At 43.6% G+C, this 19,119-nt stretch overlaps 1 protein-coding gene across 8 annotated transcripts in view; it reads right to left on the bottom strand.

The window, feature by feature from the left end:
• Positions 1–18,513, bottom strand: part of AUTS2 (activator of transcription and developmental regulator AUTS2) — a 1,208,197-nt gene extending 1,189,684 nt beyond the window's left edge. For 4 of the 8 annotated variants that reach the window (XM_025274741.3, XM_025274742.3, XM_025274746.3 and 1 more), the window contains exon 1: positions 17,000–18,513. In XM_025274741.3, the coding sequence (XP_025130526.1) occupies positions 17,000–17,308 (309 nt within the window). In that variant the 5' untranslated portion in view covers positions 17,309–18,513. The remainder of the gene's footprint in view (positions 1–16,999) is intronic. The other 4 variants (XM_025274743.3, XM_025274744.3, XM_025274745.3 and 1 more) reach the window with 2 other exon arrangements.
• Positions 18,514–19,119: the final 606 nt, after the last annotated feature.

The following is a 19,119-nucleotide window of genomic DNA, read 5'->3' as shown; positions in this document are numbered from 1 at the left end:
ATTGGCCACATCTTACTGTACATTTTTACCCCACATGTTCCTGATCAAGCTGTGTCTCAGGGTGAAAGAGCCCCCAACTGCCACCCAATAGCTCAGAGCCTTCCTATAAAGATGCGTGGTTTTGCACTAGAAATCCTGTGTCCCCACTGACCTCTACGGTAATTTTATAACAACTTTCATCCCATCCCAAACACTTCCAACAGAAGCACCTTTGAATTTCTCAGTCCCTTTCTGTTGCCTCCTTCCTAGTCTCTAAAAGGCTCTGTAATAAATATGTAAACATAACCCCAGTTTTTCTCAATTATGGATGGGAGGAAGATAGCATTAGCGGAGGAGCATCCCAGGACATTACCCTTCAGACTCTTGGAAAGCAGACCACACTAAAAAGCCCAATAGAGAAAATGAGAAATAAAGGCTAGGAGTGCAGTTCAGTAAACATGGCTTGGTACTCGGCATCTGAGAAAACCCAGTGAAGAAAAACTGACACACCCGTCTTTAAACAGAAGGTCTCTACCTTGACTTGCACAACACAATCCCCTGGGGAGCTTTTATACGTTCTGATGATGGGGTGGGGGCTCCCTCCCCTCTCCCATGGGTATAGGGACTTTTTTTTTAATTCCCCAAAGGATTCTAACGTGCAGCTAGATTGAAGACTCCCCTTACAGATGACTTATAGATGACTCTCTTCCTCCTCAGACAAAATACACAAAAATTGGCCCAATTTGAAGAAAGTGCTAAGGTCTGTTGAAGTTGGTGGTGGGGCCAGGGATGTTGGTCATGTGGTGCTTTACATTATTCTGTATTTATAAAAGATTTCATCTAAAAGCCATAAACTATTTCATAGTTCTATATATACACATATACACACATTTTTTACACAAATGTATTTTAAAACAAGTTTATCATATACTGGTCCTAAAAACCACATCCTAAGGAGTGCTGGCACTGATAGTGTCTGGGGTTTTTACTCCACTGAGGAGAAAAAAAAACTCAAGACCAATTCAAATGACTGTGCGTATAAAACTGCTTTGTCTGCTTAACCAACAATCCACCTAAAATCAGCAGAGTTGCCAGAACTAAGTCAGACTGGCTATGAGATACTTTATATAATCAAACACCAAAGTGGGTTGCAATAAGACAGTATCACTCCCAGGACTCAGCTCTAGGACCATCTTTTTAAAACGGGGTGGGGGCAGAACATATTCTAGTGAAGGTTTATCTATTAAACATGAATGCTTATCCTAATAAGCCTACCCACTTCCTTCTCATCGAGGAGGCAGTTGTTTTTAGTCACAGAGTCATGTCTGACTCTTTGCAAGCCTATCAACTGTAGCCTGCCAGGCTCATCTGTCCATGACAACTTCCCAGGCAAGAATACTGGAGTGGGTTGCCATTTCCCTCTCCAGGGCATCTTCCCGACCCAGGGATCCAACCCTCGTCTCTTCTTTAGGAAGCCCAAGGAGGCAGTGCAGGCCCTGAAATCAGACAGTCTGGGCTCTAATTCTGGCTCTACAACCTGGGGAAGTTATTTAACTTCCCTGAAGCTCAGTTTCCTCATCTCTGTCCCTCTCTTTACTCACTCAACTCCTTTTGCAAGTCACTCACACACCAAGTACTCTCCTCCTCAGAGTCTTCACCTTGCTCTTCTTCCTTTGCTGGCATGCTCTGCCCCTGGCTATCCTCACTGCTTGCTCCCTCACTTCCTTCAGGTTTCTGCTCAAATATCACCTCCTTTAAGAAGCCCCACTTAAACCACATCTACATACACATACCAGATTCTCACTAACATATCCTTACCCTGTTTTTAAAAACCCTGTCACTACTCAACAGGATGTATCTGTTTGTGATTTGTAGCATGTCTTTCACCCCTGCCAGGAGATAACCCCTATTAGAGCAGTTATCTATTTCTCTTACAGCACCCACTGCACCCAGAACAATGCTGCCTGGCTCACACAAGCAACTGATAGATATTTCCTTAATGAGAGAACAAAATTTAGTTACCTTTTTCTTCCCAAAGAGAATCTTACCCTTAATATATAAAACAGGTAAAGGTGGAGCTCTGGTTGAATGAGGTCAGGACCTGCCCTCAGCTGACTCAGTGTTCCCTGAGGTGCCCCCCCAAAGATCTGCAAAGTCACTTATTATTAGAAAGTCTCCAAGTCCATGTTATTTCTGTGAGACTCCAACGAGAAATGTTAAATGTGATAAATGACTTTCCATTCTGTAATATCACTTATTATTCACTGGCAGCTGCATAAAGTACCCTAAAAATTCAAAACATACCACGTCCCAGAACTGTTCCACCCCTAAAACATCTACAGCCAAAAAGCAGTCACATCCTACAATGGGGGGAGGCGGGGAGGAGGCTGGGGTCTCTTTCCATGCCCTGTTACATCATCTCTGAGCCTCTGGGACCTACCGCTAAGCCTCCAGGCTGCAAAACTCTTACTGCTTCGAAGGCGGTAAGGAAGAAAGGGGTGGTGGACCCACATGGAAACAGATGTTATACGATGCAGGATATAAATCTGGGCAACATGGCAGCCACCTGGTGACTTCCTGACTCCCCTACTTTAGTCTCTTTTTACATCTAAATGACCTCCTGCCTTAGCCAGCTTTGGACTTACATTCAGGAAACATTCAGGAAAACATAGGGTGAGGGAATAGCATGTCCTAAAAGAACTCTGCACAAAGCATGAACAGTTGGGAGAAAAACCCCAGAAAAGCCAGCTGACTACAGTATCAATATCACCAGGAGATCTTACACACAGCTCAAAGACCTCCTCAAAATTGCAGGGAAGATATGAAATATACTCAGCAAACACATAAAAAACAGGACTTTTGCAAAGCTCTATCATCCAGCCTCACAGTGCTGAACTAAGCGAGAGTTACCGACTGAGAGCACGGAGACCCATCCTCTAACACTGTAATCTAATCCTTAAACTAAAGACAATTTAATGCTTTTGCATGTCCATATGTTTTCTAATGACGCCATTGCTGTCAGCATGCTACAGGAGTGCTTCTTGGAAGATGGAAGTAATGACAAAGCACATCATTGGGAAGGCAATTATATGCAGTACTAACCATTTTACAATGGCCATATGGGCTGTATTTCAACAATGTAATTTCCAAATCAGCCTGAGCATACATATTTCTCTATCCTTAATCCCAGGTACACCACACTAAATGAAATAAGAGTACAGATGAAATATGGGCAGCTGACTTAGAAATCTGTAACAGAATGCTAAAGTAATGTTCATCTAAAAATAGTAAACAGAGGGCACCCACTGCCCTATTGGTCCTAATAGAAAACATCAGAACAGGGCTATAACAAACCATGATAGGCCAGGAACAACATAAGGAAAAGTTTAATACACACAGATCCTACCTATTATTCAAAACCTGGGACAGGCCCGAGAGTAAAAAGAGTAATACAGAACTCATATGGTATAAATATATACAATCTAGGTTTAAGAGATTGCTTTTAAAACTCTGGACTTAAAGGTGTGGAGCCTATGACACTAGATTTTTACAGTTAAATTTCAAAGGACATGCTTTGACTTGGGTCTTTCCTACAATCATGAACTGTTAAAAACTGAAATCTACTATATTTTGGATGCACAAAAGGGTAACTGTGCTCCGCTACAGCTGGAGAGAGAATGGAGCAAGACTGCAGGTCTCCAAGCATAATGGTTCTGAGAAGAAACTACCTCCTCTCTCCAAAAAAAGACTTTTCACAGAATTGTTTACTTTGATCTTCATATTTTCACCCAGAAATCTCTTGAGATTTCAGGACTAATAGGGCATGGCATGTGTGTGTGTGTGTGTGTGTGTGTGTTACACCACTCCCTAAGGGATGGTCACCAGGCAGGTCTGAATACCCAAGTACTAGAAGATGAGTTGTGTGGAGGCCCAATTTGGCCCAGAGGAAATGAAGAGGGGACTTCTGTAGAAGGTACAGCACTGTAATCCCAGTTGGGATTTCCATAAGAAGCAAATCTAACAGTCACACTTATTAGCATACTCTTCATAGCATAAACAAACCTGGACAGGGTGGAGAGGAGAAAAGGGGTGAACAATTTGCAAATATGCTTAGAATAATAAAAGGAAAACAATGACAGAGGAAATAAATGAGATAAAAGTATCAAGAAAAGCAAGCAACTATTTAGTATGTTCTTTTATCAGAAAGAAGAGAGTGCCTATTAGTTAAAAAAAAAAAAAAAACCCTACCAATAAGGTCTGTTTTATTGTGGAATATATTGCCAAAAGAAGTGCTACTTCCTGGAATAGTTTTAAAATTTGACAAAATATCTAGGAATTTAGAGTAGAAAATAAGCTTATACCCACAGTGACCTATTGACGGGGTGCCAGTCCCTTCTCCGATTTTACACTCTGCTCCTGGGGGCTGTTGTGAAAAATCAGCAAGGCAAGTATGTGAAAGGATTTAGTACAGGGACTGACACACAGTTACGCTCAATATTATGGCCTGAGCCCTTGCCTTCGACAAAGGCTTAAAATCTACCTGAGCTATGTGACCAGGAAAAAGGTCAGATTTTAATACAGTGAAAAACAGTGAGAGGGACCGAAGGAAAGAAAAAGAAGGAAAAAGAATCAAACCAACAAGAAATAAGCTACAGATGCACTATATGAGTGGCAGGCTCCTATGCAAGTTCCAGCTTTTAAAAAGAAAGTAAAGAACTTCCAAAAAGATGGTGAGGTACTATCCCCCCCCTAAATCTTATTATTAGATCTAGAAAATCCTTTCTAACCAAGACAATTTTCAGCAGCGACAAGGAACAAATACATGTGGTCTACCAGAGTCCCGTTTGGGATTCCCTCACAAAATGAATCAGTATTAAAGGAAGAATGGAAGGGATGAGGAGCTTGAGCTTTCAGGTCAGGCAGAAACAACTGCATTTCCTGCCTCTTCTGTACTGACCTTGAGCAAGTTGTCTTAACCCCTCTGAGCTTCAGTGTCTTCCCACTCTAAAACGGGTTTTTCATTCACTTTTTCCACAGCATAGCTCCAATGAGGCAAAGAATGCAGAATTCCAAGCACAATGTCTGGCACAGAGTAAATACTAAGTAAACACTAGCCCCCTTTTCTAAAATTTCTTTTCATGAAATTTTTGTGGAAATAGGTCAACTTTAAATAAGCACTACCTACCTACTGTGCAAGGATTATTGAGTAAAGGAAGCAACAATTCTAAGAGCATCAAATACCCCAGGAAGGATACATGTAGGGGGAATACAGAAACTAAAGTTAGGAAATAGAGGGAAATAAAATAATGGTTACAGGAAGGTAACTCTGGTTCTTTCTTTTCCAAAGTGCCAGTCATACCCCAAGTTTTACACAAAGAGCCATGACAGAGCATATAACAGACCAAGAAAAAATTAACAGCACTTGAACTTCCCAGCAGAGCCCAAATAAAACACAGAGTAAAGTGTCAGGTCAACACTTCAACAACACCCTAAGGCTGTCCCCAACAAGCCATGGGAAAATCATTTCAAAAAATGAAATACTCTGAAACCTAAGAAGTAAAGCATTGCTCTGAGGTCAGCATTAAAATTCTTAATAAGTTTATTATTATTATTACTACTGCTATTATTATGTAGTATGTTGTTGTTATCTCTGACTCTGGAAACAGAATTGTTGCAGATAAAATTAATTCTGGGATGAAATATAGTTAAAGGTTGGCTTTACTAGACAGGTTGGAAGACTGAGTGATTGTCAAAGTATTTAGCAAATTTTATAAAGTGATCAAGGGAGCTAGAACTGTTGTGGATATGATGAGTTAAACAGTTTTGGAATCTTTCAGATATGACTTGAAACTACTTCTAAACACAGGAAATACTTCTGGAATCACATTATATATTCGATATTTTAAAACAGTTATATTCCTTCAACTGAAGGTGACCTGGAACAATCTGGGCTATTTCTATACTAGCCTAATAAAACTAATTTTAAAACAACTGTCTAACACGGCAGGTTTTAACACTCAGGTGTGAAATCGCACCTCCCAGCACACAGGCTGAATCATCCCCCAGCCTCTCACCTGTAATTATCATTTGCTCCCTCACCAGGTGGCTCTCAACCAACTCTTAGCTTCCCAGGTTCCTATCTGGAAGCACAAACTCCTTCTGGGGCCTCATATGCTATGAGGGTGAGAGAGAGGACAAAAGCAAGAACTTCATGCTGGCTTAGACGACTTCTGAAAATGCCTATTTTCAACACACAGCAAAAGAGCAATTTGATAAAATTAAAATACCCTTATGTCACCATGGTTAACGATATGTATTTTTCAAATAAAAAGAGTAAGTTTACTTCACAGTTCCTGTAGAGGCCGGCTTCTTCCATTAAGGCCAATTCCAAAAATTTAGCAAAAGATCTTTCATCAGTTGAGAGGGCATAATTAGATGTTTTGATTAAAGCATTTTCCTCCCCTGGTTAACAAGATATAACAGATGTCACCGACTTCCCCAATAACAATACAGCCCTGCACTTGGCATCTTTACAATTTTAAAACTGAACTGTCATATAGAAAAATTATAGCTGGGGTGTCTCCATACAATCATGACTCTGAAGTGGTTATGACATGCCTGGACTCCCCAATGGAACAGATATGGAAATCATACTCCGTATTCATAGCTGCAAGCTCTCTTTAGCATGCACTTGAAAACCAACCTCTGAAATCTGAATGATGCGGGTTTATTCAAATCACCTCCAATTACTCCTGGAAGCCCTGACCAAGTAAGGTATGAAACCTGTACAGAAAATGCAAATCTCACAGTTACTTTCTTCTAGGAGCACATGCAGAAAAGTGTCTCAGGAAAAGCAATGCCCATCTAAAGAGACTGACTCTACCAAAATCCAAGCTTCTCTGCAGAGAGGAGAATCATACTCGATTTTCTTTTTTAATCATATTTTTCACAGTAAGATTCCCCAGCGCATTCACCCAACCTAAAAAAATTCAACCTACACCAATTTTGTCAACACATCCGTCCAGGGTGTAACTAGAGATAGATCTGCATTTTAAATGGGAGGCAGCCTCTCTGATTGAAGTTCAACTCAAATATCCTGGTTTAACAACTCCATTAGTGACATCAAGCACAGATCTAAAGATTACTCAGCCCCTTTGTCAGTCGCATGTGTTATTTATAGGACAGTATATCAATCATGTCTTCCCCTTATTATTTCCTACTTTCTGGTCCTAAGCTATTTGGTCTGCCAAATTAATACATTCCATTGCTGCTGCAATCTAAACAATGCTTGATAAAAGATTAATAAAATAGTTGAGTTCTCCGCAACCACAACACACACACCCAGGGAAATTCATCAATGTCTTTTTATTTGCATATTTGGCTGACTGCCCCCTGCAGCAAATACTTAAGGCACCAATGCTCAGGTATCCTGGTTTACGGTTTGCATTTAATTCAGGGTGTCAATCTGCTTCTGTTTTAATTACATCCATCTTGATATGTTATTACAATCTCATGAAAACTTCTTTTCATTATATGAATGGCTATAAATATAAACACATGACAAACAGTTGTTATAAATTTTCTGGTTCAGCAATAAACAGGCAAGATGCCTTAGCCAACACGTCATGTGGATTTAATATTTTGAGTCTTTCTTCTTCAGAAGAAAAGTTTGACTGAGTCTTCAATTCAACCATACTCCAAAGTTCACTTGTTTCAAAAATGTTCTGCTACCAACGCTAGTAAGTTGTTCTGAGTCTCTGAATCACCAGGCTGAAGAAAATATTCTACCCTCAAAAAATTACATTAAAATTTTAAGTGGGCCGACATGAAGATCATCTTACATCCAAATAATTATTTTATCTTTCTGTTGGATATTTAAGGATGAGAAACTCTCATATCATCACCCTAATATTTGTTTTTTCTTTTACATCCTCATTATGGAGGGGAGGAAAGAGTGTTAAAAAAGACTAATAATGGACCTGCAGAGAAAGGCCAACCATGCACTGGAGGAAACCAGAATGCTTTTAAAAGTTTCCTGATACTGAGCAATAATCAGAACATTTCTTAGAAAAATTGGGAATCTTTACAACCATGGGTGATCACCCTCATTTGTGGTATTTTTTTTTTTTTTCAGCCTTCCAATTTACTAAAGAAAAGCAGACAGTCCTCTAGCTTCACTGAATACCAGTGAGAGCCTCTAACTCCCAGTGTGATCTTAAGCAGGACAATTAACCCCTCTGGGCTGTGTTTTCATTTGCAAAACGAGAGGTAGAACTACAGCATTTCTAAAGACAAGATCTGTGCCTCTAATGCTGCTCTGGCTTAGAAAGCACATCAGTCAACAATAGCTGAAGTGAAATGGATCAAAAGGCTGCTCTGAAAAAGTTGAGGTCCTAACTTTAGGACAACACCCCCCTGAGGACTGTAGCTCTGGGCATTAGTCTCAAAACTGTAGTTTTCCCAAATAAACTGATCGGCCTAACAAATGCGACAGGAGCAAACTTGGAACACACAGCAATGCAAGATACTAAATGCCTGCTTCCCCTTTTGCCCCAGTGAAAGTATAATGTCACTTGAACTATATAAAATCATTTCCTAGAATAGCACAATTCAGGACCTTCGTTATTTTTGCCCACTGAACATGTATAGGGAGAGTGGGTGGAACACTGCAATTTCTAGTATGTGGCTGGAAAATAAGTGATAACCTAATGCTCAACTATTGTTCCATCTACATCTTTATCTCCTGAGGGTTTTGTGTGTGTGTGTGTGTGTGTGTGTTTTTCCCTTCTCTTAGTTTCTAACTATGGAAAACTATTCAGTAAATTGCCAGTAACATTTAGCTAGAAAGCATAGATGAACAGAGAACCTAGCAAACAACAAGTCTATTTCAGTATAACTATCAAGAAATCACTGCAATACCAGACTCTCTTAAATCCTCTTTACAAGCTCTAAAATATCACTGCCATGAGAAACTTTGCATAAATTCAGAATGAACTTGGTGGGTTGTCCTACAGACGAGAGTAGGTGTGGAGACAAGGAAAACAATATCCTGACATCCTTCAGGAACCATCACCACTTGACCCTGGCATTGACATAAACCCTGTCCCAGACCCAGTGTGAAAGTATCAGATTTCATCCATATAATCTGTTTTCACAGGCTGTGTTTCCGTATGTAATCCAGGTCATTTCAAAATGCTTCAGTTAACAACAACCACACAGTATCTGTCTGCAATTTGAAGGCTTACTGCCAGTGAATCCCAACCTGCATTAGCCATTTTTACTTTACTTACAAACTGTGGGCTTTTTCCTTCTCCTCTTGTGACTCCATTTTACTGCACTTGGGTTTTCCTGGATCCAGAGATACGGCACTACAAGGTATGGTGGCAAATCAAAATGACAAAACCTTGCATGTACTTGGTCATTTGTGGTATTTACTCAGGCACACTCTAACCAGAGTTCAGAAATGAACGAGAAATTAGACTGAGCTGATAACAGTTCAGAAAACTGAAAACTGAGAAATTTACCCTCACAGTACTAACCTCAGAGTCCCTCAAACAGACTGTCAATGTTCAAATAATGAAGGTTTGGAATTTAAAGTTTGAAATTTAAAGTACATTTCATTCAGAACTTCATAAATCCACTGCCTTTTATTAACTTGCATTCATAATTTTGATGATTCGGCCTCAGTAACGGAAGAGAAGAACGGAGGGAAGTTGCAAGGGAGAGTGGGAAGGAGGCAGGCAGGCAATGGGTGGTGGGGAACCTACTGAACCCTAAGATGAGACTGACACGTGCACTAGGAGGTGAAAATAAAAACCTATAAAGACAGCAGCCATACCAACGATTTCAGGCTACAACTCCCCTTGCAAAATATGGAACCGAGACTGGAAAGGACTGGCACACAGAAGCCTGTGCTTGCCTGTGCTTAGCTGCTCAGTCGTATCTGACTCTTTGCAACCCCATGGACTATAGCCCACCAACTCTCTGTCCATGGAACTTTTCAGGCAAGAATACTGGAGTGGGTTGCTATTTTCCTCCTCCAGGGGATCTTCCCAACCCAGGAATCAAACCTGCGTCTCCTGTATCTCCATATTACAAACAGATTCTTTACCCCCTGAGCCATCATAGTCTCTTCCTAAGCAAGCAAAGGAACCCAGACGAAGTAAAAGCCACCCCTCCCCTCCTCAGTTACTAACAGCATCAAGAGGAACCTATTTGCTGTGACCTTAGAAAGAAAAGTACTGCCAGCATACTCCCTACCCCGAAGGCTTATTAGAAGAAATTAAGGAAGAACACAGTTTAAACCTGGAAGAAAGAACACAAATTCAGGGTCTCAACAGCCTTTAATTCTATGCCCCACTTCTAGGAAAGAAAAATCTGCATTCATCTATTCATGGAACAGGTACACATTATGTAAGAAAAACTTGTTCTGACCCAGCTAAATGTCCCTAAATTAGTTTTGATTAATTCCCATCCTGGTCTTCCAAACTCCAATTATTTAAGAGTTTTTAAATCTGACTTTTCCCCCACAACTTTCTCAAATGAATAGCTGCTATCCCATTACCTTTTCCCTATATCAACAAAATACTGGTTTTGATCCTGACCCTGAAAAAAGTGTTGTTTCTTGAGAGAAAAAATAGCATGAGGCACTTTTACAAAGTTAGACTACATTTAGTATATTAGTGTATTACAGCATAGGGGTAAAATAAAATGTAAAAACACTAACCCGCCATCCACCCTCTACACACACACACACTCACACACACTCTCTCTCTCTCTCTCTCTCTCTCTCATTTGCTCATTCCATATCAAAAAGTGCAGCAGACCTTATGTACAAAGGCTTTCAAATTTAGCAAGTGGAACCTACATTATTCTTTAGTAGCTGCTCTCAACTATATATTTTTTTAAGCTTGGGGACTTTATCTCTAATGCTAGCATTCTCTCACACTATATAAGTGTCATTTATTTTTGACAGCAAATAGAAATGTTGTATAAGATCTTAGAATCTTTTTATCACCTCAATGCTCCTTGAATCTCCTAGAATCATATTGAATGCTCTTTTTTTAACCCTTTTTCAATGGTGAAAGCTAGAGGAAAACTCTCTCAGAAAGGATCAAAGGCTAATTACTAACTCTGTGATTCAGTTTTTAAATTTACTGACTCATTTATACCCTGTCTACTTCCAAAAAAGATATAAAGCAATTCATCTCAACAGCTAACACAAAGTGCATGGAATCACCATATCGCAATATTCTACCTCATCTCACATAAATACTCCTAAAGTGATGCTCTGCCTTGTACAGTGAAATACTGAAATTCAATTAAGTATAGTAAAATACTTGACTTCATAACCAAGCATGTTATTCATAGTCCTTTTTCCTTCTATAAACTTTCTTACCACTTAGGAACGCCTCAGATCCTAAAGCTATGCAAACTGCCCAAAGTGAAATGCTGGAACTGACCCACTTACTCCATAGCACCATCCCAAACTTGCCAAGATAAGAAGCGAAAAACGCAACAAAAACACAGTTCCACAGCAGACGAAGGGTTCTGACCTTTCTTGAATGAACATTTCATACATAAGCAAGCGAAGGGCAAATAATTCAAAACCTTTATTTTAACATCAGTGTCAACCTCCTTTCTCATCCAGCCTTCTTTCCCAGCTTGCTAAAAAGCAGCAACAGAAGAAACCAGAAGGAACCAAGACAGGATAAAAACTCCCTCTGGCTGGAAGGTAGCTTGGTAGCATTAGAACCGGGCTACTATCACACTGAAAGAACCATTAATGAAAACCACTCACCAATATTCACCTCATGGTGGGGTTGCTAACAATCAATGAAAGGGCTGACAAGGGGCAGGAAAAGGAAGGAGGAGAAATGGACTAATCATCATTATTTACATCTCACACTCCCCTTGCCACTCCCACTCAAGCAGCAGCTTCCACCCTGATTTCAAACTTTTGTGCCTGGTTTTTCAAGTTGTCTATCATCAGCCAACATACTCAGAGATTATCAAGTTCCAAGATCTGGAAGGGACCTTTGAGATCTTTTCCATCAATTCCCATACTGGATTATGGATTAGGAACTACAATGACAAGAATGAAAGTTCCCTGTGGTCAAATATCAGGAAATAAGTCACATCACATCTCTTTCTCTAACATTCAAAACTTACACACACATTAAAAAAGATTTCTAATCCTTGCAGAACAAGTTACCCATTTAATTCTGTCTGGCCCATCAAGTTCCAAAATTAACTGAGCAAAGAATCGCATTTCTTGGTCTGGACACAACCTACGAACACCCGGAGAACTATGTTTCCCTCTAGCTTGGGTATCTTTGCTTTAAAACTACTTTAAACCTCTCAACTTGTGCAAAAAGAAAAGGATTCCTTTAGCGAGTAGCTTCCCAATGTCACTCAACTAGTTAGGACAGCCTGGCCTGGAAGGTGGCAACACAACCACTCTTTACTTAGACCATTTTCTCATTTCTACAGCCCCTTCTTGCCCCTCAAACCCTAGTCACTCATTTTGTTTCTATGTCTTGTTCACCATCCCCTCGTCTCAGAATCCCCTCCCCAATCCCCACTCTCTCTCTGTCTATCCAAATCACTTCAACCTATGAGGACCCATATATTCTCCAGGAAGCTGCTCAAATACTTCAGCCTATCTCACTATTCCTTCTCTGAAAGCTTACTGCACTTAGTTGGAATGAGGCATTTGAGTGCCTGTTTCAAAACTGTAAGTGCTAGACTTAATTTACCAACTGAACTACACACTCCTTCAAAGATACTATATATATATATAACATATTATTTTATATATATAGACTTCCCCCTCTTCTAGAACCTTGCACATATCACATACTCCATAAATATTTGCTGACTGATACAAGAAACATGATTAATATTTTTTTAAACTGAATAAGTGAGATTTGACCACAGTAAGTTATCAGAGCCTGATATGCTATAAGTACATCAAATTCTGTACAGCCTACTTACACTATCAATGTGTGGGTAAGCCCTGAAACACAAAGGAAATGAAGACCCCATGAAAGTCTTGGTTTGATCCTCCATCCACCAGAAATGAGTCTTCCTTCATTTTCACAAGCCTGCAAAGCTCCAACTGGCCTCCTGTCTATTAATCCCTCCCATTTCATCTCTGCTTCCCTTGGTCAGTTGTATATAAGGAGGCTCCCCTAAGAAACCAGGACACAATAGCCAAGTGAAGGGGAAAAAAATGGATTTGCAGGTTTTCAGCCATAGTGTTCATATGGCTTCCTAATCAAGATTACACAGAAAAAAAAATGCAAATAACAGAAAGGCAATATCATCTGGCACATCAGGGTACACTGGCAGTACTAGATCCCAACATTCCCATTTATACTTTGTTTGCTGAAAACCACTTTTTAATGAGGCTTGATATCTGGGGATAGTCACTCTCATTCAAAGAATATTCAAGTAAATAGTACCATACCAAATGATAATACTGCTGCTCAAATGCATAATGAAAAGAACACCATGTTCAACTTTAGCCTCCTCACTTACCCTCTTATCTTCTATCACAAGACTCTTCACAATCACATACTTGAACTTCAGGGCACAATTACTCAAGACAAGTGTCCCTGCAGAATACGAAACTACCTCTGCCAGTTTCACTGTATAAAGTGTGGGACTTCTCAAACTCTGTCCAAAGCTTTCATCATTTTAAATAAGAATCCAACAAGAGTGAAAAATAAATCCACATAAAAATTATGGTTCTCATTAGACGAATTTCTTATTTTTCCTCCAGTATTATGAGTAAAACCATTAGTCTGGAACAATTTTATTAGGACATTTCACTATGAGTTAGGAGCCTCTTTTTTTCAAAAGGGAAGTCAAAATCAGCCACTCAAGACAGAAACCAAACCATGGAGTCAAATGATGTGTCCATTAACACCAAAAGTATACACTCCACAGTTTGCTAGCTACTGCTCTGAATCAAGCCTAAGTTTAAAAGCCTCGCTGTGCAAGCCAATATTTCTGGTTTCTTATCACAACATCATACTAGCAACAACTCTAATGATCCGTGGTGACAACTGCTTTCATTTCTAGACACAAAAACATAGTATGTATTTAGGATAATTCTTATCATACATGATAATTCTTAACATTTACAAGTACTCTTGTATTATACATTCCTGTCCAAGTTCATAGTTTAGTTGCCTGTTTGCTAACAAACCCTCATATTTCTTAGTGATAATTCAGTACATCTTCCAAACTGAGGACAACAGGAAACCAGAGATTTTAATGATCACCACACACATATGCCTGACTATGAAGCATGGACACAGATGTGATAAGCCACAAAGAGATCTATGCTGTCCCACAGAACCAGACATACATGATGATTTTTATTCCCCAGTATATATTTTTTTAAATCTGAAAAGTATATTTGCAGCTTTCTTACAAAAATTGGGACTCCTAAACATAAATGCATGTGAAGATATTTGACATTAGGGAACTGGGGTTAATTCACCTAGATGTGATAATACTATGAGTTTGGGTGCGTTTTTTTTTCCCCTGAGTCATTACCACTTAGAAAGACGACTGTTGAATCTAGGTGGTTGTGCACCTTGGAGTTTGTTACACTGTATTTTTGGATATGTTTACATTTTTCTATAAAGTTTAAAGAAACTTTTTTAAAAGTTAGACCTGTATAACCAGAGATATGCAAATGATATTCAGATATGAAGGTCTTATAATATTCAGCTAACCAAAGTAACATGGGTTTTGAATCTAGAAAAACAGCAGAAAAATAATCACAGCAAGAAAAGGAATAGTATTAATGGTACACTTCAAACTTCGTCTTCTTTAAAAATTAGAAGTTTTTTTACACCCAAAAGAAACTAGAATGGGCACATTTTCTGTCAAAAGCCAAATGGATAGATACACAAGCTCATCAAGTATTTATTAAAAGTAAAACCACCAAAAATAACTGCATGTGTTATATTTATCTTTACTTGACCTTCAAAAAGGTTTGTGGAAATCTGCAGGCCCCTCTTGCTTACTTACTGTGAGGGGCCACACAGAGCCCAGGATAACCATGCTGGAAGCAAAACCACTTGTAAGCAGCTCTTACTAACAGTGTCCTAAACCAACCACTGATAACAATCAAATTTTAGGCAGCACTTTCTAATTCACATACTAGAATACATACTACCATTTCAATTCCTATTTTAAAGCGAGAGAGAGACAAAGAGGTCACACTGTACAGTACCCTCCCCACACTGGCAAAGTTGAAGCCACAGTTAGAATTATCCTAATAAGTGGTGAGCCTCAACACTCAAAAGAACTATGTAAGATCCATTTTAGTCAATAAAGTACCAGTTCTAGAACCGGAGGATAACTGATTCAATCACTAACATCAAAATCTATGGCCACCAACACCACCACTCTCCATTCCTCCCCAACCACTGGCCACCATCCACCACCATAACCACCAGGAGCCCAACCAAAAAGCAGTTCAAAAGGAAAGAATAACCCTAACAGGAAGCCTTCCTTTTAAAAAATGTTTAAACTTGACACCCAAACACACACACAGAGCAATCGAAACCTGCACAGTTACTGCATGTGAGATTTAAGCTGTCATCAACAAAGATTGCATTTGAGCACTGCAAACAATACCATAATAACAGCAATAACCAAAGGAAAGGGAAAAGTTTCTTTCAGGAACCTCACACCATCACATCAGGTGCAGGAAACCCTAGAAACCAACTCCTATCCTGGTTTTGTGCTTAAGAAAGGTAGACCAACTCTGCAGAATCTCCAAGGGCCTGTCTGTGTGTGTGGTGTGTTGGGGGTGGGGAGAGGAAGGTGGGGGAGGAGAAAAGGGGGTTACATTTATACAGGCCAGTGACCCATGCCAGCACCAAACCAGATCCGTCCAGGTGAAGAGGGTTTCCCTCTGACCCCCGGACAATCTCCCTCTACTTGCCCCCCTCCCCACCAACACCCCCAGGAGCCCTTTAGCTGGCATGAAAATGTGCATTTGGAAATCAACGCTGCAGGTGCCCAAGGAATAAAGACACTCATAGATATATACATACACACAAAGCCAATCAGAAAGAAAAAGAAAACACAAAAAAAGGAAAAGGAGAGGGACAATTGGGTGACAAGCCCTTCAGATACCAGCTAGGATTTTATTCTTTCCTCCCACCCGTCCTCCCTGGTGTACCTTTTACTGTCTTTTAACCGAATTGTTCATATACACACACATGTGCATGTTATGTGTATAGATAATATTACAATTAACCCTTTCCGTAATAGAGCCCCGAACGGAATACTGAAAGATATTCCATCCTTTCCTCTCCTCCCTCCTCTCCTCCCTCCTTTCTCCCAACCAGGAGAAAACGCCCCCTTCCCCAGCTTCACCAAAAAAAGAAAAGAAAAAAGGAAAGAAAGAAAAAAGAAATGAAAAGAAAAAAAGAGGGGTAGAGGAAGGGGGCAAAGAACCACAAAACCCCGTCAGTCTCCGGTCCCGAGGACACCCAGGAAAGGTCTATACTACACAGACACACACACACACAGGGACATATGGCTCTGTAGAAAGCACACAGAGAACCGTCCACAGGCGCCCCAAACCCAGCAAAGAGACTTCCACCAGCCAAGAAGCCATGATTGGGGAGGGAGAGGAGGAAGCAGTAGGGGCAGAGCTCTCCGTGGAGGGGGGCGCATTGTTGTGATGCCTGAACCCCTTTCTTTCTGCCCATCTGCTGTGGAGGGGGTGCGGGGAGGGGGCGCAAGGGGAAGGCGAGCGAGAACGAGGAGACCAGGAGACCAGGCACGGCTTGGCGATTCCCTCCTGCTGCCTGTCTACCCGCGCCCCCAGCTCCCCCCCCTCCCCAACAATAAGACCTCAGCCTAGACAGACAGACAGCCAGACCGACCGGAGCGCGGCGGGGGGAGGCAGCAGAGCCGAGCACAGCCGAGGAGGGAGGGGGTCGTGCCTATAAAGGGAAACCGGGGGGAGGGGGGTCCCCCTTACCTCCAGCGCTTCAAAAGTGACAAAGCTGGTCATGGCAAATCCATCAATGATGTCCTCTTCAGCCGAGGTGGACTCTCGCCGCTTCCTCCGCGGGGGTCTGGGCCGGGACGGGGCGGAGGACGGGGGCTTCCCATTGTCTTCCTTGTCGGAGCCCGACGACGAGGCGAGCGAGGGCGCCCGGGTCCGGCCGGCCCCGCCGCCGCCGGCCGCGCCGGCCCCCAGCCCGCCCCGGGAGCGCCTCTCCCGGTCTCGCTGTGACCGCGACCGCCGCTTTTTGCGGAGTCCATGGCCCCGCGTCGGGCCATCCATGGCTCTGCCGCGCCGGGGTCTCCCCGCTCGCTGCCTGCCCGCCACAGGCTCCGGCCGCGGCCGCACAAAAAAATTGACACCAACCCCTCCCTCCCCCTTCTCGGCTTCCCTCCGCCCCGAGGAGGGCGCGGGGGAGACGGCGGCCGAAAGAAGGGAGAGTGGGGAAGAAAGAGAGGAGAAAGAAAAGGGGGAAGGGGCGGAGAGAGGGAGGAGGGACGGGAGCGAGGGCGAGAGGCGAGGAGCCCAAGTGCGGGGCTGCCCACAGCACCGAGGGTCGGAGATTCCTGTGAGCAGCGCCGAGCAAAGTAATGGCTGAACACACAGGTCTCCTTTAGAGGGGGAAAAAAAAAATAACTCACCAAGCAGGCAATAAATCAGAATAGCGGAATGCTTTGATCAAGAGACTGGGAGGCTCCGGGGAGCCCTCGCCGCAGCCATTCTCCGCCGCGCCCCCCGCCCCCCGAAAACGCCTGCCCGCCCCCCGCGACTCCAAATCCGGCCCGAAAAAGGTCGCGGGAAAAGTGGGGGCAATGAACTTCACCCGCCCCTCGCGCAGGAAAACACCCCCGCCGCCTCTCACACACGCCTCAGAGAAAACTCACTCCCTGGCTCCAAAATTTTTAAGAAATGCATCAAGGGGAGGCCAAGGCTTCCGAGGGACCTGAGAGGGACGAGACCCCCCAGAGAGGGGAGCATAATAATGAAATAATTAGGAGGGGAGAGGGCGAAACTGGAAGCAGTGGAGGAAGGGAAGGAGGATGCTAGAGCAGTTGTGGGGTTTGCTTTTCGGGCTCGGAGGGGGAAGGAAAGGGAGATGAAAGAAGAGAAGAAGCAGCCCCTGACGCTGCCACCCACCTTCCCCCACCTCAAAAAAATATTTTTTCCAGTCCCAAAGAAGAGGTCACCCTTCCTCAAAAAAAGGGAGGGGGCCAGTCAGTCAGTCGACGAGGAAAGCAAAAAGAAATCTCCAGCGGGAGAGACGCCGGTGTGCCGCCGCCGCCGCCGCTGCCTCTTCTCTTCGCCCAGCCTGAAGGGAGAAGAGCGGCCAGGAAGCGCCCGGAACGCCGCTCTCGCCGCCGCCGCTAACGCTGCCACAGATGCCGCCGCGAGAGCCCCGAGCCGGAGGGTGCACGGCGTGTCCCCGGGCGGCTGCGGCGGGAGCCCGGGCACGGCCCCATCCTCCGCCCGCCCGCCTCGCTCAGCTCCCGCTCCTCCCCCTCCGCGGCCGGCCCACTGCCGCGCCGCCGCCGCCGCCCGCCTCAGCCCAGCCCGGCGCCCGCCCGCGCGCACCGCGCGCACGCGCACCGCCCTCCCCGCGCCTCGCTCGGCGCGCGCTCCCGCCCCCGCGGCCCCGGCCGGCTGGATCACGTGGCCGGCCGGGTTCCCTCCGCCCCCGCCCCCTCCCCAGTTGTAGAGTGTGTAGAAAGCACAAGGCTGGGGGCTGGCCGCGCTCGCGAGCCCAGGGCATGCGCGCTGGGGCGGCCGGGCCTGCGCACTGGGGGCGGAGGCGAGCCGGGAGCGGGGCGTGAGGGCGGCTTGGGGGCGTGGAGGGGTCAGTTAGCTCGGGGTTTACTGCGACCCGCCAGAGTTGGCGCGCGAGGGTGTGGGAGCCGCGGAATGTTCCCGCCAGTCGCGCTGGGGACGCTGTGCGGGCCGCTGTCACCAGTCTACCCCGCGCGCCCAGCTCCGCGCCCCCCGCGCGCTCCTCGGGACACTTGTCCTTGGACCCCCTACCCCAGGCCCGCGGGAGGCGCTCGGGCGGCCTTCTCCAGAGGCCCCTAGGGTGTTTTCCTAGGGCGACTTGAGCAGCG

This window comes from Bubalus bubalis, chromosome 24 (assembly GCF_019923935.1).
Source record: "Bubalus bubalis isolate 160015118507 breed Murrah chromosome 24, NDDB_SH_1, whole genome shotgun sequence".
NCBI classification, from domain to species: domain Eukaryota; kingdom Metazoa; phylum Chordata; class Mammalia; order Artiodactyla; family Bovidae; genus Bubalus; species Bubalus bubalis.
The sequence above is the reverse complement of the archived record's forward strand: the minus strand, read 5'-3'. Positions and strand labels throughout refer to the sequence as shown.